This window comes from Ranitomeya imitator, chromosome 3, assembly GCF_032444005.1.
Source record: "Ranitomeya imitator isolate aRanImi1 chromosome 3, aRanImi1.pri, whole genome shotgun sequence".
Lineage (NCBI taxonomy): Eukaryota > Metazoa > Chordata > Amphibia > Anura > Dendrobatidae > Ranitomeya > Ranitomeya imitator.
In genome coordinates this window covers 474071987-474094664 of record NC_091284.1, presented here as the reverse complement: position 1 = coordinate 474094664, position 22678 = coordinate 474071987, and the positions used below count along the sequence as shown (strand labels likewise).

Sequence of the window (22678 nt, the reverse complement as noted above, 5' to 3'; positions counted from 1 at the left end):
GTGTAGAGTGTCTCTCGCTGGCAAACGTTAGTTGTGCAGTGTACGTCAGGTTGGCATATATGAGTTGTCAAAAATTACATGAGTCAGAAATTAATTTGGTAGTAGTATGTTGTTGATTATTGCTCGACGACTGTAGGACGTACGCACTGATGTTATTCTCTTTTTCTGCTTTGGTATCTGCCACTAACCTTGATTATATTCAGTAAAAAATACTGTAGTAGACTCTGATTACTACAGTATATTTTTACTGTCCCTAATGTAGTCCTATTAACTAATCTAAATGAATTTTGCTACAATTTTTTTTTCACAGACAAAAAAAAAGCAACATCCGGAGTCCGATCAGTGATGTGTGTCACCGACCAGTGCGCAACGAATTTTAGACGCACCCATGAATGTGGTGCAAAAAGGGGATAAAAAAATAGACAGGAAAAAGTCCTGGCCAAAAGCTAACACTGAGGCCATTCAGTGATGTGTGTCTGATCAGCGGCTGTAGGTGCAAAGGGGAGAGGAGAAAAATTCGATAGGAAAATAAATCTTGGAAAACAGTGAGCATGATGGCGGATCAGTGATTTGTGTCACTGATCAGCTCTGGGTGGCTGCAGGACAGACACACGAAGGTGGTACAAAGGGGGAAATAGACAGGGACGAAAATATGTCTGGAAAACAGCAAGCATAGACAATGATCAGTGCTTTGCATCACTGATCAGCACTCGTTGACTGCAGGATGCACAAACAAAAAAAACTGCCAAAAAATGAGCGATCAAGTACTGATCAGTTCTAGGTGGCAGAAGGTTTGTGGGGAGGGGGTTAGTTAGAGGGGGAAGGGGCAAAAGGGTAGGAGAGGGGGATTGGGGTGTATTAGGAAAAACCTAGGGATCAGGAACGGATCAGGAAAATCTTCAACCAGGAATCGCCGAAGACCTCCAAAACTCTGTGGCACCACAAGGCCCAGCACAGTGTGACAGAACAGCAGTATGACCGCTCTACACATGTCTGAAGCTAGAGTTAGGAAGTGCAGGTGTTAGGGCTAGCGGAACGCACCAAATAATAAGACGGATAGAGTATGGTGCGTTCGCAGCTCGGGGTCCACCGTGCAGAGATGGAACCTGCTGCCAAGTAATGACGGACTATATGGCGGTACTCATAAGTATACACACGTGGGTTAAACTTCACCCAGCGTGAAGAAAGCGATCCTGTTGCGTCACAGGACCGCGGTACCGCACATAGAGCGCGAGCAAGTAGTCAGCGAACTCAACCCCAACTAGGATTGAAGTCCGATTAGACCCTTGCTGGCACAACACCGCAACTGGGTGTGTAAGGAAACTAAATAACCATATTAAGGCACAAGAGTGCATGCGGTGCCGCACTGACGAACGCCACTAACCACCCAGGCTTGGGTAAGGAAAGCACAGAGGAAGTGCACGGCGCCATACTGGCGGTCACAGCAACTGGACGCTGTAATGTGTGATTCGTGCTGTAGGATAAGTCGGGCGCTAGATAGCAACCATACACCTTCCGCGAACAGACATTCAATAGGGTAGGGGTATCCAAGGACGACTTGCACTCACAACATACACACATTAACAATTGTACACTAGCGCATGGCCGTGCGGTCATGCGCAGTTTATATAGTTGCAGCACAGGAAGTGGCCACAGAAACTTTGCCCTTCCAAGACCTGCCAAGAGGACCAATGGAATGTGCTGCAGAGCCTGAGCACATGACCCTCGATCTCCAACGGGAGATCTTGCCCTGGGCATGCTCAGTGTGTGCAGACAAGGACTTAGTCCCAGAGAAGTCCGCTCGCTGCTGACCAGCACTGACTTTAATGGCAGAAGCTGAAGAAGCAGCAGTAACTCTCTGTACAGAGTGAGACTGAGCAAGACGCTGGGACCGACGTCCCTGCTGAGCAGACTCCACTGCGGCTGGAAAAGAATGGGAGACCGCAGCGGAGATGGCTCGAGATTCCCCTTGTGCAGAAGCGGGAACTCGAGGCCTAACATTGCCCCCCCTCCTTGGGCCTCGCTACGCTCGAAGGCAGCAATGAGCTGTGGGGCCCGAATGTTTTCAGCAGGCTCCCATGACCTGTCCTCTGGGCCATAACCCTTCCAATCCACCAGATAGAACTTTTTGCCGCGTACCACCTTGCACCCCAAAATAGCGTTCACCTCGTAATCGTCCGTAGACGAACCCGATGTCCCGGCAGATGACTCGGAAAACCGGGACATGTATACGGGTTTCAAGAGGGACACATGAAAGGTGTCGGTGATACCCAAGCGTGGAGGAAGAGCCAAACGGTAGACCACAGGATTAACCTGTTCGAGAACCTTGAAGGGACCCAAGTAGCAAGGAGCAAACTTTGTGGACTCAACTCGCAGCCTGATGTTACGGGCGGAGAGCCACACCAAGTCGCCAGGAGCAAAGGTCGGAGCGAAGCGCCGATGAACATCGGCGGAGGACCTCATTCTCTCCTTGGAGGCCCGAATGGCATCCTGCGTGCGGTCCCAAATGTCCCGTGCCTCCACAGCCCAGTCTGCCACCCTGGAGTCAGCAGAAGACACAGGCATGGGCACAGGAACACGCGGATGCTGGCCGTAATTTAGGAGGAATGGAGTCTGACCGGTGGAGTTGGCTACGGCATTGTTAAGTGCAAACTCTGCCCACGGTAGCAAGGATGCCCAGTCATCCTGCCTGGCAGAAACAAAATGTCGTAAATATGTGACCAAGGTTTGGTTGGCCCTCTCTACCAACCCATTCGTCTCGGGATGATATGCCGAAGACAGATTCAACTCAATACTGAGTAGACGACAAAGCTCTCTCCAGAATCGAGACGCAAACTGGGGACCCCGGTCACTAACGATTTTGTCTGGCATACCGTGTAGGCGAAAGATATGCTTGATGAACAAGACAGCCAACGCCCGTGCAGAAGGTAGCCGTGGAAGAGGCACCAAGTGCACCATTTTGGAAAAATGGTCGGTGATCACCCAGATAATGGTGCAGTTACGAGACTTGGGTAAGCCCACCACAAAGTCCATCCCGACCATCTCCCAGGGCCTGTCCGCCACCGGCAGAGGATAAAGCAAACCAGCTGGCCGTTGCCGAGGAGTCTTGTTCTTGGCGCAAGAGACACACGCCCGAACATACTCTGCGACATCACGAGCCATATGCGGCCACCAGTACGTCCTCGCCAGTAATTCAGATGTCCTTTTGGTACCAAAATGTCCACCCACCCTGGACGAGTGTGCCTAAGAGAGAACCTCCGGTCGCAAATTGGATGGAACAAAAGTCTTGCCTGGGGGCACAGACTCTAGCGAAACTGGGGCCACAGTTCTCAAGCTCTCGGTGGGGACAATAAGCCGAGGCTCCTCCTCCTCCTCCGCAGATGACACAACGGAGCGAGAGAGAGCGTCGGCCCGAATGTTCTTCTCCCCAGAAAGAAAATGGAGGGTGAAATGAAACCGGGAGAAGAATAAGGACCATCTGGCCTGGCGAGAATTCAACCGCTGGGCTGTCTGCAGGTACACCAAATTTTTATGGTCTGTGAAGACTTGGAAGGGAAAACGTGCTCCCTCCAAGAGATGTCTCCACTCCGAGAAAGCCAACTTCATGGCTAGCAACTCCCTGTCGCCGATGGAATAATTCCTCTCTGCTGGTGAGAAGGTCTTGGAGAAAAAGAAGCAAGGATGCTTCCGACCTTGAGCATCCTTTTGGAAGAGGACTGCTCCAGCACCAACAGAAGAGGCATCCACCTCCATGATAAATGGCTTATCAACATCGGGGCGATGTAGGATGGGAGCGCTAGCGAAGTGTGACTTTATAGAGTTAAAGGCCTTGGAGACCTCCTCAGACCACAATTTGGGATTCGCCCCCTTCTTGGTGAGGGCAACCAAGGGAGCTACCAAAGTTGAGAAGTGCGGAATGAACTGGCGATAATAATTAATGAACCCCATAAAGCGCTGCACCGCTTTAAGAGAATGGGGTTCCTGCCAGTCCATCACAGCCTGTAGTTTGGCAGGATCCATAGCCAATCCCTGGGCAGAGATGATGTAGCCTAGGAAAGGTAAGGACTCCTGCTCAAACATACACTTCTCCAACTTGGCATAGAGGGAGTTTGCCCGTAGGAGGTCGAAGACTTTGCAAACATCTCTCCGGTGGGAGTCAATATCTGGAGAGTAGATGAGAATATCATCCAGATAGACTACGACCGAGGTGGAAAGCATATCCCGGAATATATCGTTCACAAAGTCTTGGAAAACGGCTGGGGCATTACAGAGCCCGAAGGGCATCACCAGATATTCATAGTGCCCATCCCTGGTGTTAAAAGCCGTCTTCCATTCGTCCCCCTCACGGATGCGAATCAGGTTGTAAGCACCCCGCAGATCTAGTTTAGTAAATACCCTTGCTCCCCGAAGCCTATCGAAGAGCTCAGATATCAAGGGCAAAGGATACTTGTTCTTAACGGTGATGGCGTTAAGACCCCTGTAGTCTATGCATGGACGCAATTCCCCATTCTTCTTCTGCACGAAGAAGAACCCTGCCCCAGCAGGTGACACTGACTTTCTAATGAATCCTCTTGCCAGATTTTCCTGGATGTACTGTGACATTGCCTCCGTCCCCGGGAGAGATAGCGGATAGACTCGACCCCGGGGAGGCTCAGCACCAGGCAAGAGATCAATAGGACAGTCATAGGGGCGATGGGGCGGAAGGATCTCCGCCGCCTTTTTGGAGAACACGTCTGCATAAGACCAATACTGCTTGGGGAGAGAGGAAAGATCTGCGTGTACCTCTGTAGTAGCAACCTGAACGCACTCCCTCTGACACCTACCCCCACAAGATTCGCCCCATCCCAGGATTCTGCCAGAGGACCACTCGATATGAGGAGAGTGGTACCGTAGCCAAGGTATTCCCAACAGGACCTCATCAATTCCCTCAGGAATGACGAGCAGAGATATAATCTCCTGATGAGATGGCGACATGGACAGAGTAAAAGGGATGGTCTGGTGTGTTATCTGTGAGGGCAGTGCCGACCCATTCACCACTCGTACCGTTACTGGTTGAGCTAGCATAACCAGGGGTATTGCGTGACGTTGGGCGAAGGCAGAAGACATAAAATTGCCCTCCGCCCCAGAATCCACGCAGAGCTCTACCGAGTGGGAGAATGAGCCTATAGTAATTGTCCCCTTAAAGGACAATTTAGAGGCAAACGTCGCCGTGTCTAGTGTACCTCCACCTACTACCACTAGACGCTGACGTTTCCTCGACCGCTGAGAACATCTGGTGGCTAGATGTCCTGACTGCTGGCAAACATGACAGACCTTGAGTGCACAAGCGGTCCGGGACTTAGATCCCGCTTGTGACACTTCCCTGGCCTCATGTGACTCAGGAACCAGGACCGGAGATTCCAGAGGTTTGGCGAAGGTAGGAGCCAGCCGAAACCTCTGCCTACACTGGGCTCGCTCTAACCTCCGCTCGTTAAAACGGAGGTCAATTCGAGTGGAGACAGCTATTAACTCCTCCAGTGTGGCAGGAATCTCCCTAGTGGCCAGAGCGTCCTTAACGTGGTCAGCCAGGCCCCTCCAAAATATGGGGATAAGAGCTTTATCCAACCAATCCAGCTCAGAAGCTAAAGTGCGGAATTGGACGGCAAAATGACTGACCAAGGACTCACCCTGAGTTAATGCCAGCAGTTGGAGCGCAGTATCATGGGTGACTTGAGGTCCTAAAAAGACCTGTTTCAGAGTGCTCAGAAACAGCGGAGCACTCTGCACCACATGATCACCACGCTCCCACAGCGGCGTAGCCCATTCCAACGCCCTGTCCGACAAGAGTGACACTATAAATCCCACCTTAGCCCGCTCTGTGGGAAAACGTGCAGCCAGGAGCTCGAGGTGAATAGAGCACTGACTCACAAATCCCCTACAAACTTGCTATCACCAGAAAATTTTTCTGGCAGCGGGAGGCGAGATAATGTCGGAGCAGGGGTGGCAATGGACAGGGTTGCTGCAGCCACGCTAGCAGCCTGTACAGCAACTGCGGTAACATCCACAGCTGAGGTTGCGCTCTCAAGAGCCGCCAACCTACCCTCCAGCTGCTGGATATACCGCAAGGATTGGTGTTTGTCCGTCATTACTAGCCAGACCCTGGCGCTAGTGTAATGTTAGGGCTAGCGGAACGCACCAAATAATAAGACAGATAGAGTATGGTGCGTTCGCAGCCCGGGGTCCACCGTGCAGAGATGGAACCTGCTGCCAAGTAATGACGGACTATATGGCGGTACTCATAAGTATACACACGTGGGTTAAACTTCACCCAGCGTGAAGGAAGCGATCCTGTTGCGTCACAGGACCGCGGTACCGCACATAGAGCGCGAACAAGTAGTCAGCGAACTCAACCCCAACTAGGATTGAAGTCCGATTAGACCCTTGCTGGCACAACACCGCAACTGGGTGTGTAAGGAAACTAAATAACCATTTTAAGCACAAGAGTGCATGCGGTGCCGCACTGACGAACGCCACTAACAACCCAGGCTTGGGTAAGGAAAGCACAGAGGAAGTGCACGGCGCCGTACTGGCGGTCACAGCAACTGGACGCTGTAATGTGTGATTCGTGCTGTAGGATAAGTCGGGCGCTAGATAGCAACCATACACCTTCCGCGAACAGACATTCAATAGGGTAGGGGTATCCAAGGACGACTTGCACTCACAACATACACACATTAACAATTGTACACTAGCGCATGGCAGTGCGGTCATGCGCAGTTTATATAGTTGCAGCACAGGAAGTGGCCACAGAAACTTTGCCCTTCCAAGACCTGCCAAGAGGACCAATGGAATGTGCTGCAGAGCCTGAGCACATGACCCTCGATCTCCAACGGGAGATCTTGCCCTGGGCATGCTCAGTGTGTGCAGACAAGGACTTAGTCCCAGAGAAGTCCGCTCGCTGCTGACCAGCACTGACTTTAATGGCAGAAGCTGAAGAAGCAGCAGTAACTCTCTGTACAGAGTGAGACTGAGCAAGACGCTGGGACCGACGTCCCTGCTGAGCAGACTCCACTGCGGCTGGAAAAGAATGGGAGACCGCAGCGGAGATGGCTCGAGATTCCCCCTGTGCAGAAGCGGGAACTCGAGACCTAACAGCAGGGCGGTCATACTGAGGTCAGGTCATCTATGTGCATTCTGATTGGTGTGATCGACGTCATCATCCAATTGCACCAATCAGAGTTGACGATGCCATTGCTAGGCTCCAGCCTATGATTTGTGCTGTTACAGCACCTATCATAGGCTGGATATCAGTGTTTCAGGTAATTTTATTGCCTGAGACACTGAAAACGCTGTGACTTGCTGTTCAGAATTAAAAAGCCAATCACAGATCCGTAGTTGCGAAGGTGGCAACAAAACCCACCGTGACGACAGGCCCAGGTGCCCTGCTGTTAGAAACAACAGGCATCTTAATGCAATAACCGAGACTGTGGTCACAATGCCGCATTTTAGCCATGGCATACACAGTATTTCCATGGTCGGTAAGTACTTACCCACTATGATGAACTGAGTACATCCAAGGTCGGGAATGGGGTTAAAGTAGGCTAGAGCATTTTTTATTCTGTAGAAAACTTGATTGCAGTGCTTGATGTAAATACAAACGAAAACTATCGTTTTTTACATTCAATTTAATAGCGCATGTAAAAAATATGTAATCATGTTGTAACGCCAGCATCCTTTCAAGCTTCTTCTCCCTGCCCCCGCCAGGGACACCGACATACTCACAGAGGTAGCCACCCAGCCGTGTCCTCTATTCTGGGTCTCTCCATGCCTCCTGTGTCCCAGAGCCTGCGCACGCCACACAGGTCTCCTGGAATGCGTGCTCCTGTCTCTTAAGGAGACAGCATGCACCTGATGTGTCTCTAGCCAATGGCTGAGAGGAACTTACGACTTAAGGCACCTTCATCTGTTGGAAGGTGCCTGAGTAACATTAGTATTTTGTTAATCTTGCAAGCTAATAAGTCCATTGTCAGGTCCCTGTTCCCATACCTGTCACGTTACTAGCACCTGAACAAGTTCTTCCTAACTGAACCTTCATAATCAAAATCAGTACCTGCACGTGCTACCATCCTGTCTAAACCCGAACTTGTACCCTAAATACATCTTGTTTGATCCTGACATTTGGTTCTGCTTGAACCCTGAGATAGTCCTACAGTCCTGAATCCACTCAATCTGAACCAGCTCCAATATCCGTTCTGGCTTTAATCCTGTTCCTGCCCTACCAGCTACTCCAAGTCTGTACCTTTGTCCCTGTCCCCTTGGGGTCAGCTGCTGCAGTTCTGAGGTCTATCCTGAAGTGGTACCTGACGAACACCTGCGGTTCAAGTCTAACCACACCATCAGGGGCTGTAGTGAAGAACCATGTGGTAGATTAATGTGCAGCACAATGCATACAGTATGTATGGGATTGAACAAAACCTTCTGAAAAAAAAATAATGAATGCTTAGTAATAAAAAAAACAAGCAAAAACATGTTTCTGAAAAAAATGTATACAATTTGATGGCAGAGTTTACCTGTCCTTGATTTTTTTCCTGATATCCTGCATATTTTACAAATATCATTCCTTTTATAATCGATACAGTGGACCTGCATGCAATAGTTAATAAAAGTCCAACATTTTTAAGACCCCAAACACTAGAAACATAGCCTTAGGAGGATTTCCCCCAATAAAGCCTAGCATACAGTATATTGAATTTCTCAGTCATACAACAGATGTACAGTACCTGTGATACATTGATTCAGTCATACAATAGAAGTAACTAATATATGTTTTTACGAAAATATAGTTTGCTATATTCTTTATGTATAGTACAATTAATTAATTATAGTTGGTAAAAAAGTGTGTGGTTTAAAGAAAAGTAAAGAAGTGTGTGGTTAACAGAAAGGTCTGACATCAAATTCTAATGCTGTAATCAAAATTCAGCAATAAGAAAAATACCAACCTGAAAGTTCATATGGAAAAATATTTACTTCCTTTTATATGTGTTACATCATCAGATAAAAACACTCCCGTAGCAATAGCAGAGCATATTAAGGCAGCTGAAAGCAAAATAGAGCCTTCATGGATGTCTATGGCTCTAAAGAAACAAAGAAGTCTTAAAGATCGTCCTGTCTCTGAACACCACACTGTAAACCAGGATTCTGAAAAGCAAGACAAAGACAGAGCAGAGGTAATTTACAAAAAACTGTGTACAAGTTTTTGTTTTTTTAATTTGCTTCAATTATGGGAAAATATAGATTGTAAACTTGTGAACAGATCCCTCACTCCTCCTTTAACTTCTGAACTGTGTTACTTTATGATGTCCTTATTGTCTGTACATGCCCCGCTTAATTGTAAAGTGCTGCTGAATTTGTTGACGCTATATACCGTATTTTTCGCTTTGTAAAATGCACTTTTTTCCCCCAAATTTGGGGGGGAAATAAGGGTGCGTCTTACAAAGCGGATATACCACTTACCGTTACAGGCTGGGATGAGGGGTTGTCCTCTGCTGCCCAGGGTGATACTGGAGTCTCTGGTGCTGCAGGGGCCTCTGGCAGTGGCGTAACTACCGCGGTCGCAGCGGTCGCCATTGGGACGGGACCCGGCAGGTCAGGGGCCCTCCGCCCGGCAGGTCAGAGGCACCGGCCGACACCATGTTGCAGTGCAGGAGGAGATCCTCCCGCAGGGCAACAGTCCCAGGCGTATCTAGGGGGAGGGGGCAGCCGGGGTATGGGAGAGGAACTTGGAAGCAGCTCCAGTCAGCACTGTGAGACTGTGACAGCGTCTCCTGCTCTGAGCCCTGGGACTGAAGGGGAGAGCGGGGGAGGGGCGGGACATGACAGCGGTGTGCAAGCAGGAGACGATGAGGAGCTGCAGGTTATATCAGCCTCCCCTTTACCAGAGAGGAGTGTGAGATGTGTGTATGAGCTGGTGTGTTTGTGTGTGATATCTATAGTGTGTGTGTGTGTTATATATGTAGTGTGTGTGTGTGTGATATCTGTAGTGCGTGTGTGTGTGTGTGTGTGATATCTGTAGTGCATGTGTGTGATATCTGTAGTGCGTGTGTTATATATGTAGTGTGTGTATGACATCTGTTGTGTGTGTGTGTGTGATATCTGTAGTGTGTGTGTGTGATATCTGTAGTGTGTGTGTGTCATCTGTAGTGTGTGTGTGTGTGTGTGTTATATCTGTAGTGCGTGTGTGTGATATCTGTAGTGACTGTGTTATATATGTAGTGTGTGTATGACATCTGTTGTGTGTGTGTGATATCTGTAGTGTGTGTGTGTCATCTGTAGTGTGTGTGTGTGTGTGTGTGTGTGTGTGATATCTGTAGTGCGTGTGTGTGATATCTGTAGTGCGTGTGTTATATATGTAGTGTGTGTATGACATCTGTTGTGTGTGTGTGTGTGTGTGTGTGTGTGATATCTGTAGTGTGTGTGTGTGATATCTGTAGTGTGTGTGTCATCTGTAGTGTGTGTGTGTGTGTGTTATATCTGTAGTGCGTGTGTTAGATATGTAGTGTGTGTATGACATCTGTAGTGTGTGTGATATCTGTAGTGTGTGTGTGATATCTGTAGTGTGTGTGTGATATCTGTAGTGTGTGTGTGTGATATCTGTAGTGTGTGTGGGTGTGTGTGTGTTATATCTGTAGTGCGTGTGTTATATATGTAGTGTGTGTATGACATCTGTAGTGTGTGTGATATCTGTAGTGTGTGTGTGTGTGTGTGTGATATCTGTAGTGTGTGTGTGTGTGTGTGTTATCTGAAGTGTGTGTGTGTGATATCTGTAGTGTGTGTGAGGCAGGGGCGTAACTACGACAGACTGGCAAGTCAGGGGCCTGATAGGTCAGAGGCACCCGACTGCCCCCGTCGCAGTGAACTATACCGGTGTTTATGATGCCGATACAGTTCAAAGCGATGATGGAGGAGAGAGCGTCAGCTGATGCTCCCTCTCCCATCATTCCCCTCTGCCTCTGACACTGCGGGTGCGTGATGACATCACTTAATCGCGCACCCGCTGTGTGTGGGGCCCAGGCAGTGCAGCATCTGCACAGGTGATTGTGGCCGCCATATTGGCAAAGCCTGTGGCGGCTGCTGGGATCGGGAACAGGCGGTTCCGGAGCTAGTGGGGGGCACGTGGACCAAGCCGCCCAGGAGGGGGATGCCACAGCGGCTCAGCCATATGGAGGATCCGGGGATGAACATGGAGGTGTACGGGACCGGCGGAAGTGAGGTGTGTCTGCTGCCCGTGTGTCGCCGTCTTGGCCCCCAGCGTCCCTGGCCCCCTGTGACACCAGCCCCGTTTCCTCCCTGCTATCCCGTGCCCCATGTCCCAGTAGGTCCCCAGTTTCAGGTCATGGTGCTCCTCTGGGCTCCCCGTACACACCTTGTTCCTCCTCCCCTGGTCTCCCGATGCTCCTCATCTCTCATGCCCTGAGTCCTCCTGCACCCCCCATGCATTCCCTGCCCCTTGTCCCCGTGTGACTCGTCTGCCCTGCTCTCAAGTCTCCCCTGTCCCCTTTCTCACCGTGTGTTCTCCATCTACCCTGTCCTTGTAATCCCTGTGCCCCCTTCTTCCCTCCTCCCAAGTCTCCCCCCCATCTTCCTCTGTCCCCTTGCGTCCCTATCTACTCTGCCCTCGGAGTCCCCTTGTGTCCTCTTGTGCCTGTCTCCATTGCACCCTAGTCCCCGTGTGTCCCATTGTGCCCTTCTCCCCTTCCTCTTAGTCCCTATGAGTCCCCTTGTGCTTCTATCCCTTGTCCCCGTGTGTAGCCTTGTGTCAGTGTCCCTTGCCCACTAGTCCCTGTGTGTCCCCTTGCGCCTGTCTCCTTTGTCCCCTTATGCTTGTGTCTCTTGTCCCTGTGTGCCAGTCTTCCTTGCCCATTAGTCCCTGTGTGTCCCCTTCTCAGTCTCCCTGGCCAACTAGTCCCTGTGTGTCCCCTTGTGCCAGTCTCCCTTGTCCCCTTGTGTCAGTCTCCCTTGCCCACTAGTCCCCTTGTAACCTTCTCCCCTGCCTCCTAGCCCCCATGTGTCCCCTTGTGCCTGTCTTCCTTGCTCCCTAGCCCCCCTATGTTACCATTGTGCCTGTCTCCCCTACTCCCCTTGTGTCATTGTCCCCTGCCCCCTAGTCACCATTTGCTCATGTCTTTCTCACTGTCCCTGTATGGAGGGGCTGCATTACACTGTGAGGGGGGCTGCATTATATTCTATGGGGGTTATATTGTATTGTATGGCAGGGCTGCAGTATACTCTGTGGTTTGGCTGTATTATACTATATATGGGCTGCATTATACTGAATTGAGGACTATGGGGAATATATTATACTATATGAAGAACTATGGTCCATCATACTATGGGAAGTGAATTGTACAACATGGATGACGATGGCGGTGCATTATACTATATGGAGCACTATGAGGAGTGTATTATACTATATGGAGGACTGAGCAGTGTATTTTAATATATGGAGGACTATGTGGAGTGTATAATACTAAATGGAGGACTATGAGGAGTGTATTATACTATATGGAGCACTACGAAGAGTGTATTATGCTATATGGAGGACTATGAGGAGTGTATTTTAATATACGGAGGAGTGTATTATACTATATGGAGGACTGAGGAGTGTACAATACTATATGGGGGACTATGGGGAGTGTATTATACTATAAGGAGTACTATGGGGGTGCATTATACTTCTCATATGGATCCCCATGACTTCTATGTTAGCCCCTGATATGTATAATGGTTTATTTTCTTTTATACATTACATAACAATGGCAGTACGGGGGACAAATATATGCAAGGAAGGGGCACTGGATAGTTATGCAACTGTGGTCACACTATACAACTTTGCAGTAAGGGTATGTGCACACGTCAGGATTTTTAGCGTTTTTTTTTTGCGGAATTTCGCTATAAAAACGCTATAATTCCGCATTAAAAACTCTAAAAATTATGCATCCTATCATTTAGAATGCATTCCGGATTTTTTGTGCAGATGTAAGCGTTTTTTTCCGCAAAAAAAAACGCTTACCGCTAAAAATCCGGACATGCTCTATCTTTTTCCGGATTTTTTGCGGATTTCTAAGCCAAAATGACATTCCGGGAAAAAAAAAAAAATCAGCAAAAAATGCGCAAAATCCGCGCAAAAAACGCGCAATTTCTGCGAGAAATCTGCGCAAAAAAAAACGCGGATTTCTGGCAGAAATCTCAGGATTTTGTCAGGAAAAAATCCTGACGTGTGCACATACCCTAAAGCTATAGTGTGCAATATTAATAGGGAAAATGTGAATTTGGGTGGAAAATATTTTGGCATGGTGGGGGGCCCCATTTGAAAGTTCGCACCGGTGCCCATAACTTTGTAGTTACGCCACTGGCCTCTGGCGACGTTTTGTGAAAGGGCAAAGCACCCCGGCAGTTCGTCCATGCTTTCCTGTGCGACGGACTCTGGGAAAATGGCCGCCGGAATCTCGGGAGATGAAATTTCAGCGCTGAGATCTCATCTCTCGAGATCTTGGTCCCAGAATCTCCATCTGCGCATGCGCTGCCTCCCGGCGGCCATTTTCCCAAAGTCCACCACACAGGAAAGCATGGACGAACTGCCGGGGGGCTCTGGCCTTTCACAAAATGTCAGCAGAGCCCCCAGCAGCAGCGGAGACACTCCTGTAGCACTGGAGACACTCTTGCAGCTCCAGAGACACCCCTGCAGCACCGGAGCCCCCCTACAGCACAGGAGCCCCCCTGCAGCACAGGACACCTGCACACCCCCTCATCCCAGCCTGCAGCAACGTTCCACTCTTGCCTCCTCCAGCAGCGACCCTGGGGCCCTGATCCACCGCAATTACAACCCCCGGTAAGCAATAAGACGCATGGATTATAAAAAGCCCCAACAATTTATTAAAAAAAGTTTTTCTCCTCAAAATTTGGGGTGCGTCTTATAATCCGGAGCGTCTTATAAAGCGAAAAATACGGTAAATAAAATTATTATTATTGATATGTTATACACTCCTGGCAGAGCTCTTGGACTTTTGCTGTCTTAAAAAAGTAGCAAGTAAACCCTACCTGCTAACAGGATGTTATTCAGGTCTTTGTGGTGCAGTGGGAAAATGTCTGTTCTACAGTTCACACAAGAGCCAGTTGTTAAGGGCTCTCCTGGTGAGGTAGATTCTGTAAGCTGAAGGCCTGTGTGAGCAACACAGATTGGAGGCAATGATGCAGAGCAGGTCTTGATGGATAATATGTGTATCGCTTTATTATGATTTCTTATATAGCATCATAATATTCAACAGTACTTTACAAATAGTAGCATCATTGTCCCCACTAGAGCTCAAAATGGTAAATTTCTCATCAGTATGTCTTTGGAGTGTGGGAGGAAACCAGGGTACATGGAGGAAACCCACGCAAATACAGAGACGGAGAGAACATACAAACTCCTTGCAAATGTTGTCCGTGGTGAGATTTCAACCCATGGGTTTATCATTGAGGACCAGGACTGTAGGGTATGCATGATGGCAGACAAAGAAGCAGAGCAGTTAGCACAACTAAAGCAGAGGCAGGTGTTCAGATAGACACAGGAACAGTAACTGATAGGAAACTGATCTCTTCCATCAGGGAAACAGTTAAATCACAGGAGTGCAGTCTGGTAACTGTCTAGCAGGGTATAAAAGTTAATGAGAAGTAAATGGGGTCTGGAATATTCCAGCATGATTTTGGTTGATAGCAGCAATGTAGCAGAGAAAAATGAAAATGATTGACACGCTTAAAAGGTGTGTACCTTGATTGCAGAGATCAAATGTGAGCAGGACTGAGAACAATACTAGGTGTTGTTAACTTGCATATTGAGATATGAACAACACCAAGTAAGCCAGACTGAGCTTGGAAATCATGCTGGTTGCAGCTTGGAAGTGAGGACACCTGGATGGAGCTCATCTCAGTGAAGTAGACAAAATGTCCTGACTAGACATGAGCGAATATCGTCGGCTCCCTCCTTATTCGGATCACTAATAGAGCTTACCGAATAGTTGCAGTGGGAACCCGGATACCTGGAGTTCTCCCGATAATCAGGTGTCCGGTGCCGCAGCTGCGTGTGTTGCGGCTGTGTGACAGTCACAACAAACAAGCTCTCCATGCATGTGTTGTGACTCTCACACAGCCGTGACACATGCAACTGTGGAGCCGAACAGCTGATTATCGGGAGCGCTCCAGGTAGCCGAGTTCCCGCTGCAGCTATCCGGTAAGTTCTATTAGTGAACCGAATAAAGAGGGATCCAACGATATTCGCTCATGTCTAGTTCTGACCAACTTGAGGTAACTGTGGACAATGCTACTTAATATCAAAGCACATGACCTCTGCCAAAGCCAGCCTTAAAAAGTCTATGATGATGATGTTAGAGGAGTTCACCAGGTTACCTGAGAAATTCATCATTGACCACTTTATAGGGCCTGTGAAGAAGGGAGCAAGGTCCAGCACTTCACCAATTTCTTGATGACTAAAGTTTGTACTTAATGACTGATGTACCATACTAGATCACTCTCAAATGACTTAGAATGGTTCATTTGTCTGTGACGCTAAGTCACTTTTCATGGACAAGCCGTGAGTCGGGGAAGTCAAGGAATCAGAAGTTATTAGCCAGGAATATACATCATTAAACAGAGGAGTGAGACAAAGGCGTAGTCAGGTCACAGTCCGGCGTCAGAATTCTTGGAATGTAGCGGATCAAGGCAAGGTGCTAGGGAAAAGCAAATCCAAGGTCTGGCAACAAAAATCAGAATATAAGAACTGAGAACACAGACCAAACACACACTAGTTGAGCAAAGCTACAACTGGCAATGTTTTAATCACTACCAGCCAGCTAACCAGGTAATCACTCAGAACGGGCGACACTGGAGGAAACCGTACAGGCCTGGCCAGATTGGACAACTAATCTGTCATTAACAGTAGTGACAGCTCAGCACGCCCCTGCCTCAGATTGGGTGGCTGAGCTGTCATTCACAATCCTGACAGCTTAGCACTCCCCTGATCTTATAGAGGGACTCAGCTGTCACTTGTGGCGGAATCGTGACTGTCAAATTTTTAATAATCTAGTGAATAATGAACATTCCTTGGCACCCCTCAGTCACTTGTTTCTGTCCACTTCTATCTAAGATCCAAGCAAACCAACAAATAAAGTAGCACTCTGTAGCGCTATAGCATGCAAACATGAAATGTATGAAATTTATATTGCATTACTGCTCTAGAAAATTAGAAAATTTGAGAATATTTAGCGCATAAATTGGCCAATTCATGTGTCCCTGGCAGCCACGGTAAGGCGATTCTTGTTGCTGGGAACCTGCCTATGTGAATGCTCTATTGGGCCAAAGCTTACATTTCTATGGGAAGAGCACTAAAAACTGAAATGTAATTAAACAAGTCACTACAAGGAGAGAACCCAAATGATTGCTTAAATTGAGAATTTATTATTACAATTAAAATGGTCACAGGACAAAATTACAAAAAATACCCTGGAGGGAATCCACATAGAAAACAACCAAACAATCCGGTTACAAATCTAGCCAATAGCCCTAGGTCAAGCACAGAACATTCTAGTTGAATAAGAATGGGGTACTTGGGGGGCGTGGCCTGAGAGTCCATGTGAGCGGACGTGCGGCTGTGAGCTCCCGCCGCTGTATATTGTAAAATCCTGCAGAGCCGCTGCTGTTTGGTCCCTGCGGGGGCTTACTGGCTGCGGGGAGACTTGGAGAGGCCGGCGGTGCTGTTCGGTAGCGCTGGAACCGACGAACATGACCAGGAGACGGCAGAAGGACGCGGGAGCCGGGGATGCAGGCGCAATCCAAGATGGCGCCGACTTGAGGGAAAAGGCAGACAAGGAGAACGCCGCATGCAGAAAGCGTATGGAGGTAGCGGCAAAGCTCCAGCAGTTTGCGAGAGCGGAGGCCGCAGAGGAGGGAGCCGGAGCTGATACCGAAGAGGAGGAGGAGGAGGAGAGCCCAGCAGGAGAACATGAGGTACAACAGGGGAGAAAGGAGAGTAAAATGGCGGTGGCAGAAGGGGGACCCGAGGAAATGGCGCCAGAAGCTGAGCCTACCCTAAGAGACGTTTTTGCGCTAGTCTCTTCATGTAAACAATGTCTGACCATACAGATACAGGAGGTTAAGGGGGACACAGCCCAGATAAACGCAGCCATGCAGAAGATTGACAAACGTGTGGGGGAGGTAGAGGAGAGAGTGAGCACTGCAGAAGATCATATAGTGCAGCTGCAAAAAGCAGAGAAAAAGTTCACTCAAGCAATTGCTGAATTGGCTGCGAAAAATGAGGACCTTGAGAACAGGTCCAGAAGAAATAATATTCGCATAGTGGGCATCCCTGAAAAAGCTGAAGGGAGGAATCCAACGGAATATATTGAAAAATGGCTGTTAGAGACATTTGGAGATATGGCGCTAACAAAAGTGTTCGCGGTAGAAAGAGCGCATAGGGTCCCGCCGAAACCACCTGTCCCTGGAGCGAATCCCCGTACCATGCTCGCCAAAATTCTAAACTATAGAGACAGAGACATTATCCTGAGGAAGGCCAGAGACATGACGGATCTGACAGTTGAAGGTCAAAAGATTGCTATATACCCAGACTATTCTACTCTGGTGCAGAAACAACGGATGATGTTCACGGGTATCAAGAGACGGCTGAGGGAATTGGGTGTGCAGTATTCCATGATGTTCCCAGCAAGACTGAGGGTGGTGGCGTTTGATAAAATTCATTTTTTCCAGAAGCCGGAGGACGCTACCCAGTGGATCGATATTAATGCTAAAAAGCTTAAAGGAAAAGGAGACTGAAACTGTGGGAAGAGTCTGAAGTTGTTTACTTATCTGTCAGTTGGAAAAGAGTCATGTGATTGACAAGCCAAGGGGTATGGGGGGGGAAGAAGGGAGCTGGATTATATCCAGTTAAAGTTAAAGGGATGATGTAATGGTTGCTGGGAAAGGGGGAGGAAGGGTTTGCGACATATTTTAAGTGTATGCAGGCTTCTTGCGTGTGCAAATAATTCTAAGTTAAAATGTTTTGAGAACGTTATTTTTCAAAATGTCTGAAATCCTGTTATGTACAGTGGTGGGAGGAGGGTTGGGATGGTAATGCCAAACGGAGTGTTCGCTATGGGCGATGATGCCCCACTCTTGGAAAGAGGTGGAATGGTTAGATGTGAGGGGGGAAGGGTGGGAGGGGGAGTTGGGAGGGGGGAGGGGGGAGGGTAGTTAGACAGCCTGAGCTCAAAATTGATGATACTTATAGTGAAGATGAGCCAAGTGATGGGGACCCGTTTTAAGATTTTGTGCTGGAATGTGAGAGGCCTAGGGGAGAAATCTAGACGTGCTGCGTGTTTGCAATATGCAAGAGACCAAAGGGCCTCAATGATATGCTTGCTGGAGACGCATTTGGTAAGGGAAAAAGTGGATGTTTTGAATAGACGATGGATCCAGAGGGGATATCATTCTACCTTCTCCACGTATGCAAGAGGAGTCTCAATCTTGGTTCCAGCGGGAGTTCAGTATGAGGAGGTGAAGGTATATGTGGACGTGGAGGGACAGTATGTACTATTACGGTGTATACTGTATGGAGTGATGCTGTGTGTTGCCGCGATGTATATTCCGCCTCCCTACTCTAGCAGGAAGATTAGAGAAGTAATGGAGCGAGTGGAAAAATGGGGACCGACACCGTTAATAATTATCGGAGATCTAAATAACATCTGTGATGAATATTGGGATAAAAATAAAAATACTCAGAATAGGTCGGAGGGACACATAACAACATTTGGCACCTATATACAGGAGATAGGTTTGATTGATCTGTGGAGGGTTAGACATGTGGGGGAGAGAGGGTACTCATGTTATTCACCGGCACATGCCACACTCTCTAGAATTGATATGGCTCTGGGTAACAGGATTTTGGACACACTGGTTGGGGAGGTGAGATATCTGCCAAGGGCCTTGTCGGACCATAGTCCAATTGAAGTAGAGGTTAGATTGGAGGGGGCTCGCTCGCTAAGTGGGAGAGAATGGAAGATTCATCCTAATTGGTTACAGAGTATTGAGTTGGAAAGTATAGGAAGGGAGGTGGCGGAATTCTTTCTCTTAAATGATGGAAGCGCCGACGCTCTTACAATTTGGGATGCAATGAAGGCGTACCTGAGGGGACTACTGTTTAGGGACATTAGTAGGTGTAAGAGGAGGACGAGAGAGGTAGAAAAAGCGGCAGTTGAGGAGTTGAAGGAAGCAGAGGATGGGATGGCCACACTGGGAACCCCTGAGGCAGAGAGAAGAATGAAAAACGCACAAAATCATTTGGAAAAAATTCTGCTAGGCAAAGCTGAGAGGAAACGAGATTTCCAAAGGGTATTGTTCTATCAGGAGGGAGAAACAGTGGGACATATGCTGTCGGTAGTGGCTGCTGCTCAGAGAGGTTCTTCATATATACACTCTTTGGAATCTGCTAGTGGAGGTAAAATAACGGAAACACCTGAAATTTTGAGAGCCTTTGCGGACTTCTATGCAGATTTGTATTCCTCTCGGGTTGGTGAATCGGTCGAGGATGCACTGACTTTCTTGGAAGGTCTGGATTTGCCGAGACTGAGTGAGGCAGATAGGGAGAGCCTTGAGGCCCCTATCACTGAGGAGGAATTGAGTCGGGCATTGATGTCTATGGCCAATGGGAAGGCGCCTGGGGTCGATGGGTTACCCGCTGAGATCTATAAAGGGTTGGCAGAAGTGTTGATTCCTAGATTAAAAATGGTATTGGAGGAAGCTAGGTCTTGTGGGCGCTTGCCAGCCTCTATGAGAGAGGCCATAATAGTGGTCATTCCAAAGGAGGATAAGGACTTGGGGAAACCGGAGTAGTACCGCCCAATTTCTTTACTAACAATTGATGTCAAGCTTCTGGCCAAGGTGTTGGCTCTCCGCCTCTCTAGTGTTATTGCGAGTCTGGTGCATTCGGACCAATCTGGCTTTATGCCGGATAGATCAACGGCGATCAATTTGCGGAGGTTATATGTAAATTTGCAGGTAGAGTCTGATAACTGTGGTCGAAGAGTGATTGTATCGCTAGATGCACACAAGGCGTTTGACAGCGTCGAATGGGGGTACCTCTGGCAGGTGTTGGAATGTATGGGGTTTGGCCCGCAGTTTGTGGCCTGGATACAGCTGTTGTACTCATTACCATCCGCTAGAATTAGAGTAAATGGGGAGCTATCTCGTCCTATAGGGCTGGCTAGGGGTACTAGGCAGGGATGCCCGCTGTCACCCCTCCTGTTCGCGTTGGCTGTAGAACCTCTTGCTGCTAAGATTCGGCAGTCGGATGGGGTCCCTGGGTTTAGGTATGGCAAAGTAGAGGAAAAAATAGCGTTATATGCGGATGATGTTTTGCTGTTCCTGGAGGATCCAGACAATTCACTAAGAGGGGCCGTTGAAATTGTTGAGAGATTTGGTACTGTGTCGGGACTAACAATTAATTGGGATAAGACGGTTCTTTTTAGAGTGGATGACGTAGGAGAGAATGTGAGTGAGGATGTTGGGGATGAGAGGCTGAAGGTGGTTTCCCAATTTAAATATCTTGGAATATGGATCTCGGTGCCGGTGGCGGAGTTTCTGCAAAGAAATTTGACTCCTGTTATGGGGGTACTCAAGGCAAAGGTAGACGCCTGGAATAAGCTACATCTATCGGTCGTCGGTAGGGTAAACCTTATTAAAATGGTCCTTATGCCTAAAATTCTTTATGTTATGCATAACGCACCAATTTGGATCCCTCGGGGGAAGTTCAGGCAGATTAATGCCCTCTTTAGAAGTTTGATATGGGGTAGACAATATCCACGTATTAGCTTGGAGACGCTTCAACGACCCAAGGAAGATGGTGGTTTGGCTTTGCCCAACCCGGAAATATACTTCCTTGCGGCCCAGAGCCAGCATTTGAAGGGCTGGGCGCGAGGGGCGTCATCCAGCGCAGTACAACAGCTATTGGAAGAGGTGACGGACCGACGACCGATGGCCAGGTGTTTGGAGGATGGCTCATTGGGCGCGCTGGGGAAAATATACCCAACCCTGTTCCTGATTCGTAAATTATGGAATAGACTAAGGCAGATTCGTGGGGTTACAGGGTTGACTAAATTCACACCGATATGGTCTAACCACAACTTAAAGGATTTTGAGGCCCTGGGAGGATTGATGGAATGGCAGAATAAGGGAATTTGCTTTGTTCACCAGATAATCCAGCAGCAGGAGCTGAAGTCCTTTTCCCAATTGCAGGAAGAATTTGGTTTGCGATCCACAGGGGAATATCAGTATGCGCAGATGAGACATGCCTTTAGAGCTCAGAATAAGAAGGCTGATATCAGGGTTCAAGATGATATAGTGTTGGAGTATGTGTGTGGTGAGGGTACTACAAGGGGAGTTATTTCCACTCTGTATAAGGACCTTATGCACACATTTCTGCTAGATTTCCCTATAAAGGCGAGAGCTAAGTGGGAGAGAGAAGTGGGGCCGATGGAAAATGAAACCTGGGAATCGGTGATGGAGTGGGTTCCGCGACTATCCTTGAGTGAACCATATAGGCTCTCGCAGCTATACATTCTGCATAGGGTATATAAATCTCCGGAAGTGCTATACAAAGCGGGATTGCGTGCCAATTCTGAGTGTCCGAGGTGTGCGAGTGAGAAGGCAGGAATATATCACATGATGTGGACGTGTCCGAGACTGGCTGCCTTTTGGGTGGTGGTTTTGAGCCGGGTTGAAGCAGCATATAAGTGCAGAGTTGTTAGAGACCCGATAGTATGTGTGCTGGGATATGTGGAAGAAATTGGAGTTGACAATACTTGGAAGATTGCAATCGCTAGGCTACTCTACATGGCCAGGAAAGTAATAGCACGAAACTGGATAAACGCGGAACCACCTGTGAGAAGGGAATTTCTCCAATATGTTCAACATGGTCTAAAATTGGAAAAGGGGGTGTACAGTAAAAGGGGGAAAATAGAACTCTTTAATAAAATATGGTCTCCTTGGCTTGATTTGGATTGAGGAGTATAGGCGTCGTGTTTCCTAAGACCTGGAAGAGGATAAATTACAAGAGGCAGATAATGCCTCGGTGGGGTGGAGATTGAGACTGAGCTGTCTTATGGGGGAGGGGGGTAGTTGGGGTAAGGTTGGGGTTTATTAAAGTAAGAAAATGTGTATCTGATATAATGCAATGTAAATGGCATTCTGTTGTTCTCTTTTTTTTATATTGTTAATAAAAATCTATTTAAATAAAAAAAAAAAAAGAATGGGGTACTTAAATAATCTATTTGTTATGATAATCTCTATTAGGAGATTTACCATGCAAAAATCCTCATTATAATCCGGTGGCAAAAAAGGAATCCCTTATATCAATACATCTTTAAAAGTACCCAATAACCTGCAAATAAGTGTATCATTCCTGGTTTGAAAAAAAAGACATATTACCTGCACACATAGAACGTTAAAGAGACTGCTGGGTGATTAGGATAGCTGTGATCTGAAGGTTCCCCTGCACCCCGATGCGAGTTTCGCCCGTAGCTTCTTACGGGGGCGTAGCGCCTCCTAGGCGCAGTGCATATTGTACAGAGAGGACATAGATTATTTTGGACACTCGGCTCTTCACTACAATAATACT

At 48.0% G+C, this 22678-nt stretch overlaps 1 protein-coding gene across 4 annotated transcripts in view; it reads left to right on the top strand.

The window, feature by feature from the left end:
- Positions 1–22678, top strand: part of CRACDL (CRACD like) — a 171080-nt gene that overhangs the window by 141719 nt on the left and 6683 nt on the right. For all 4 annotated transcript variants that reach the window (XM_069757505.1, XM_069757506.1, XM_069757504.1 and 1 more), the window contains exon 9: positions 9034–9206. In XM_069757505.1, coding sequence (XP_069613606.1) covers positions 9034–9206 — 173 coding nt within the window. The remainder of the gene's footprint in view (positions 1–9033; positions 9207–22678) is intronic.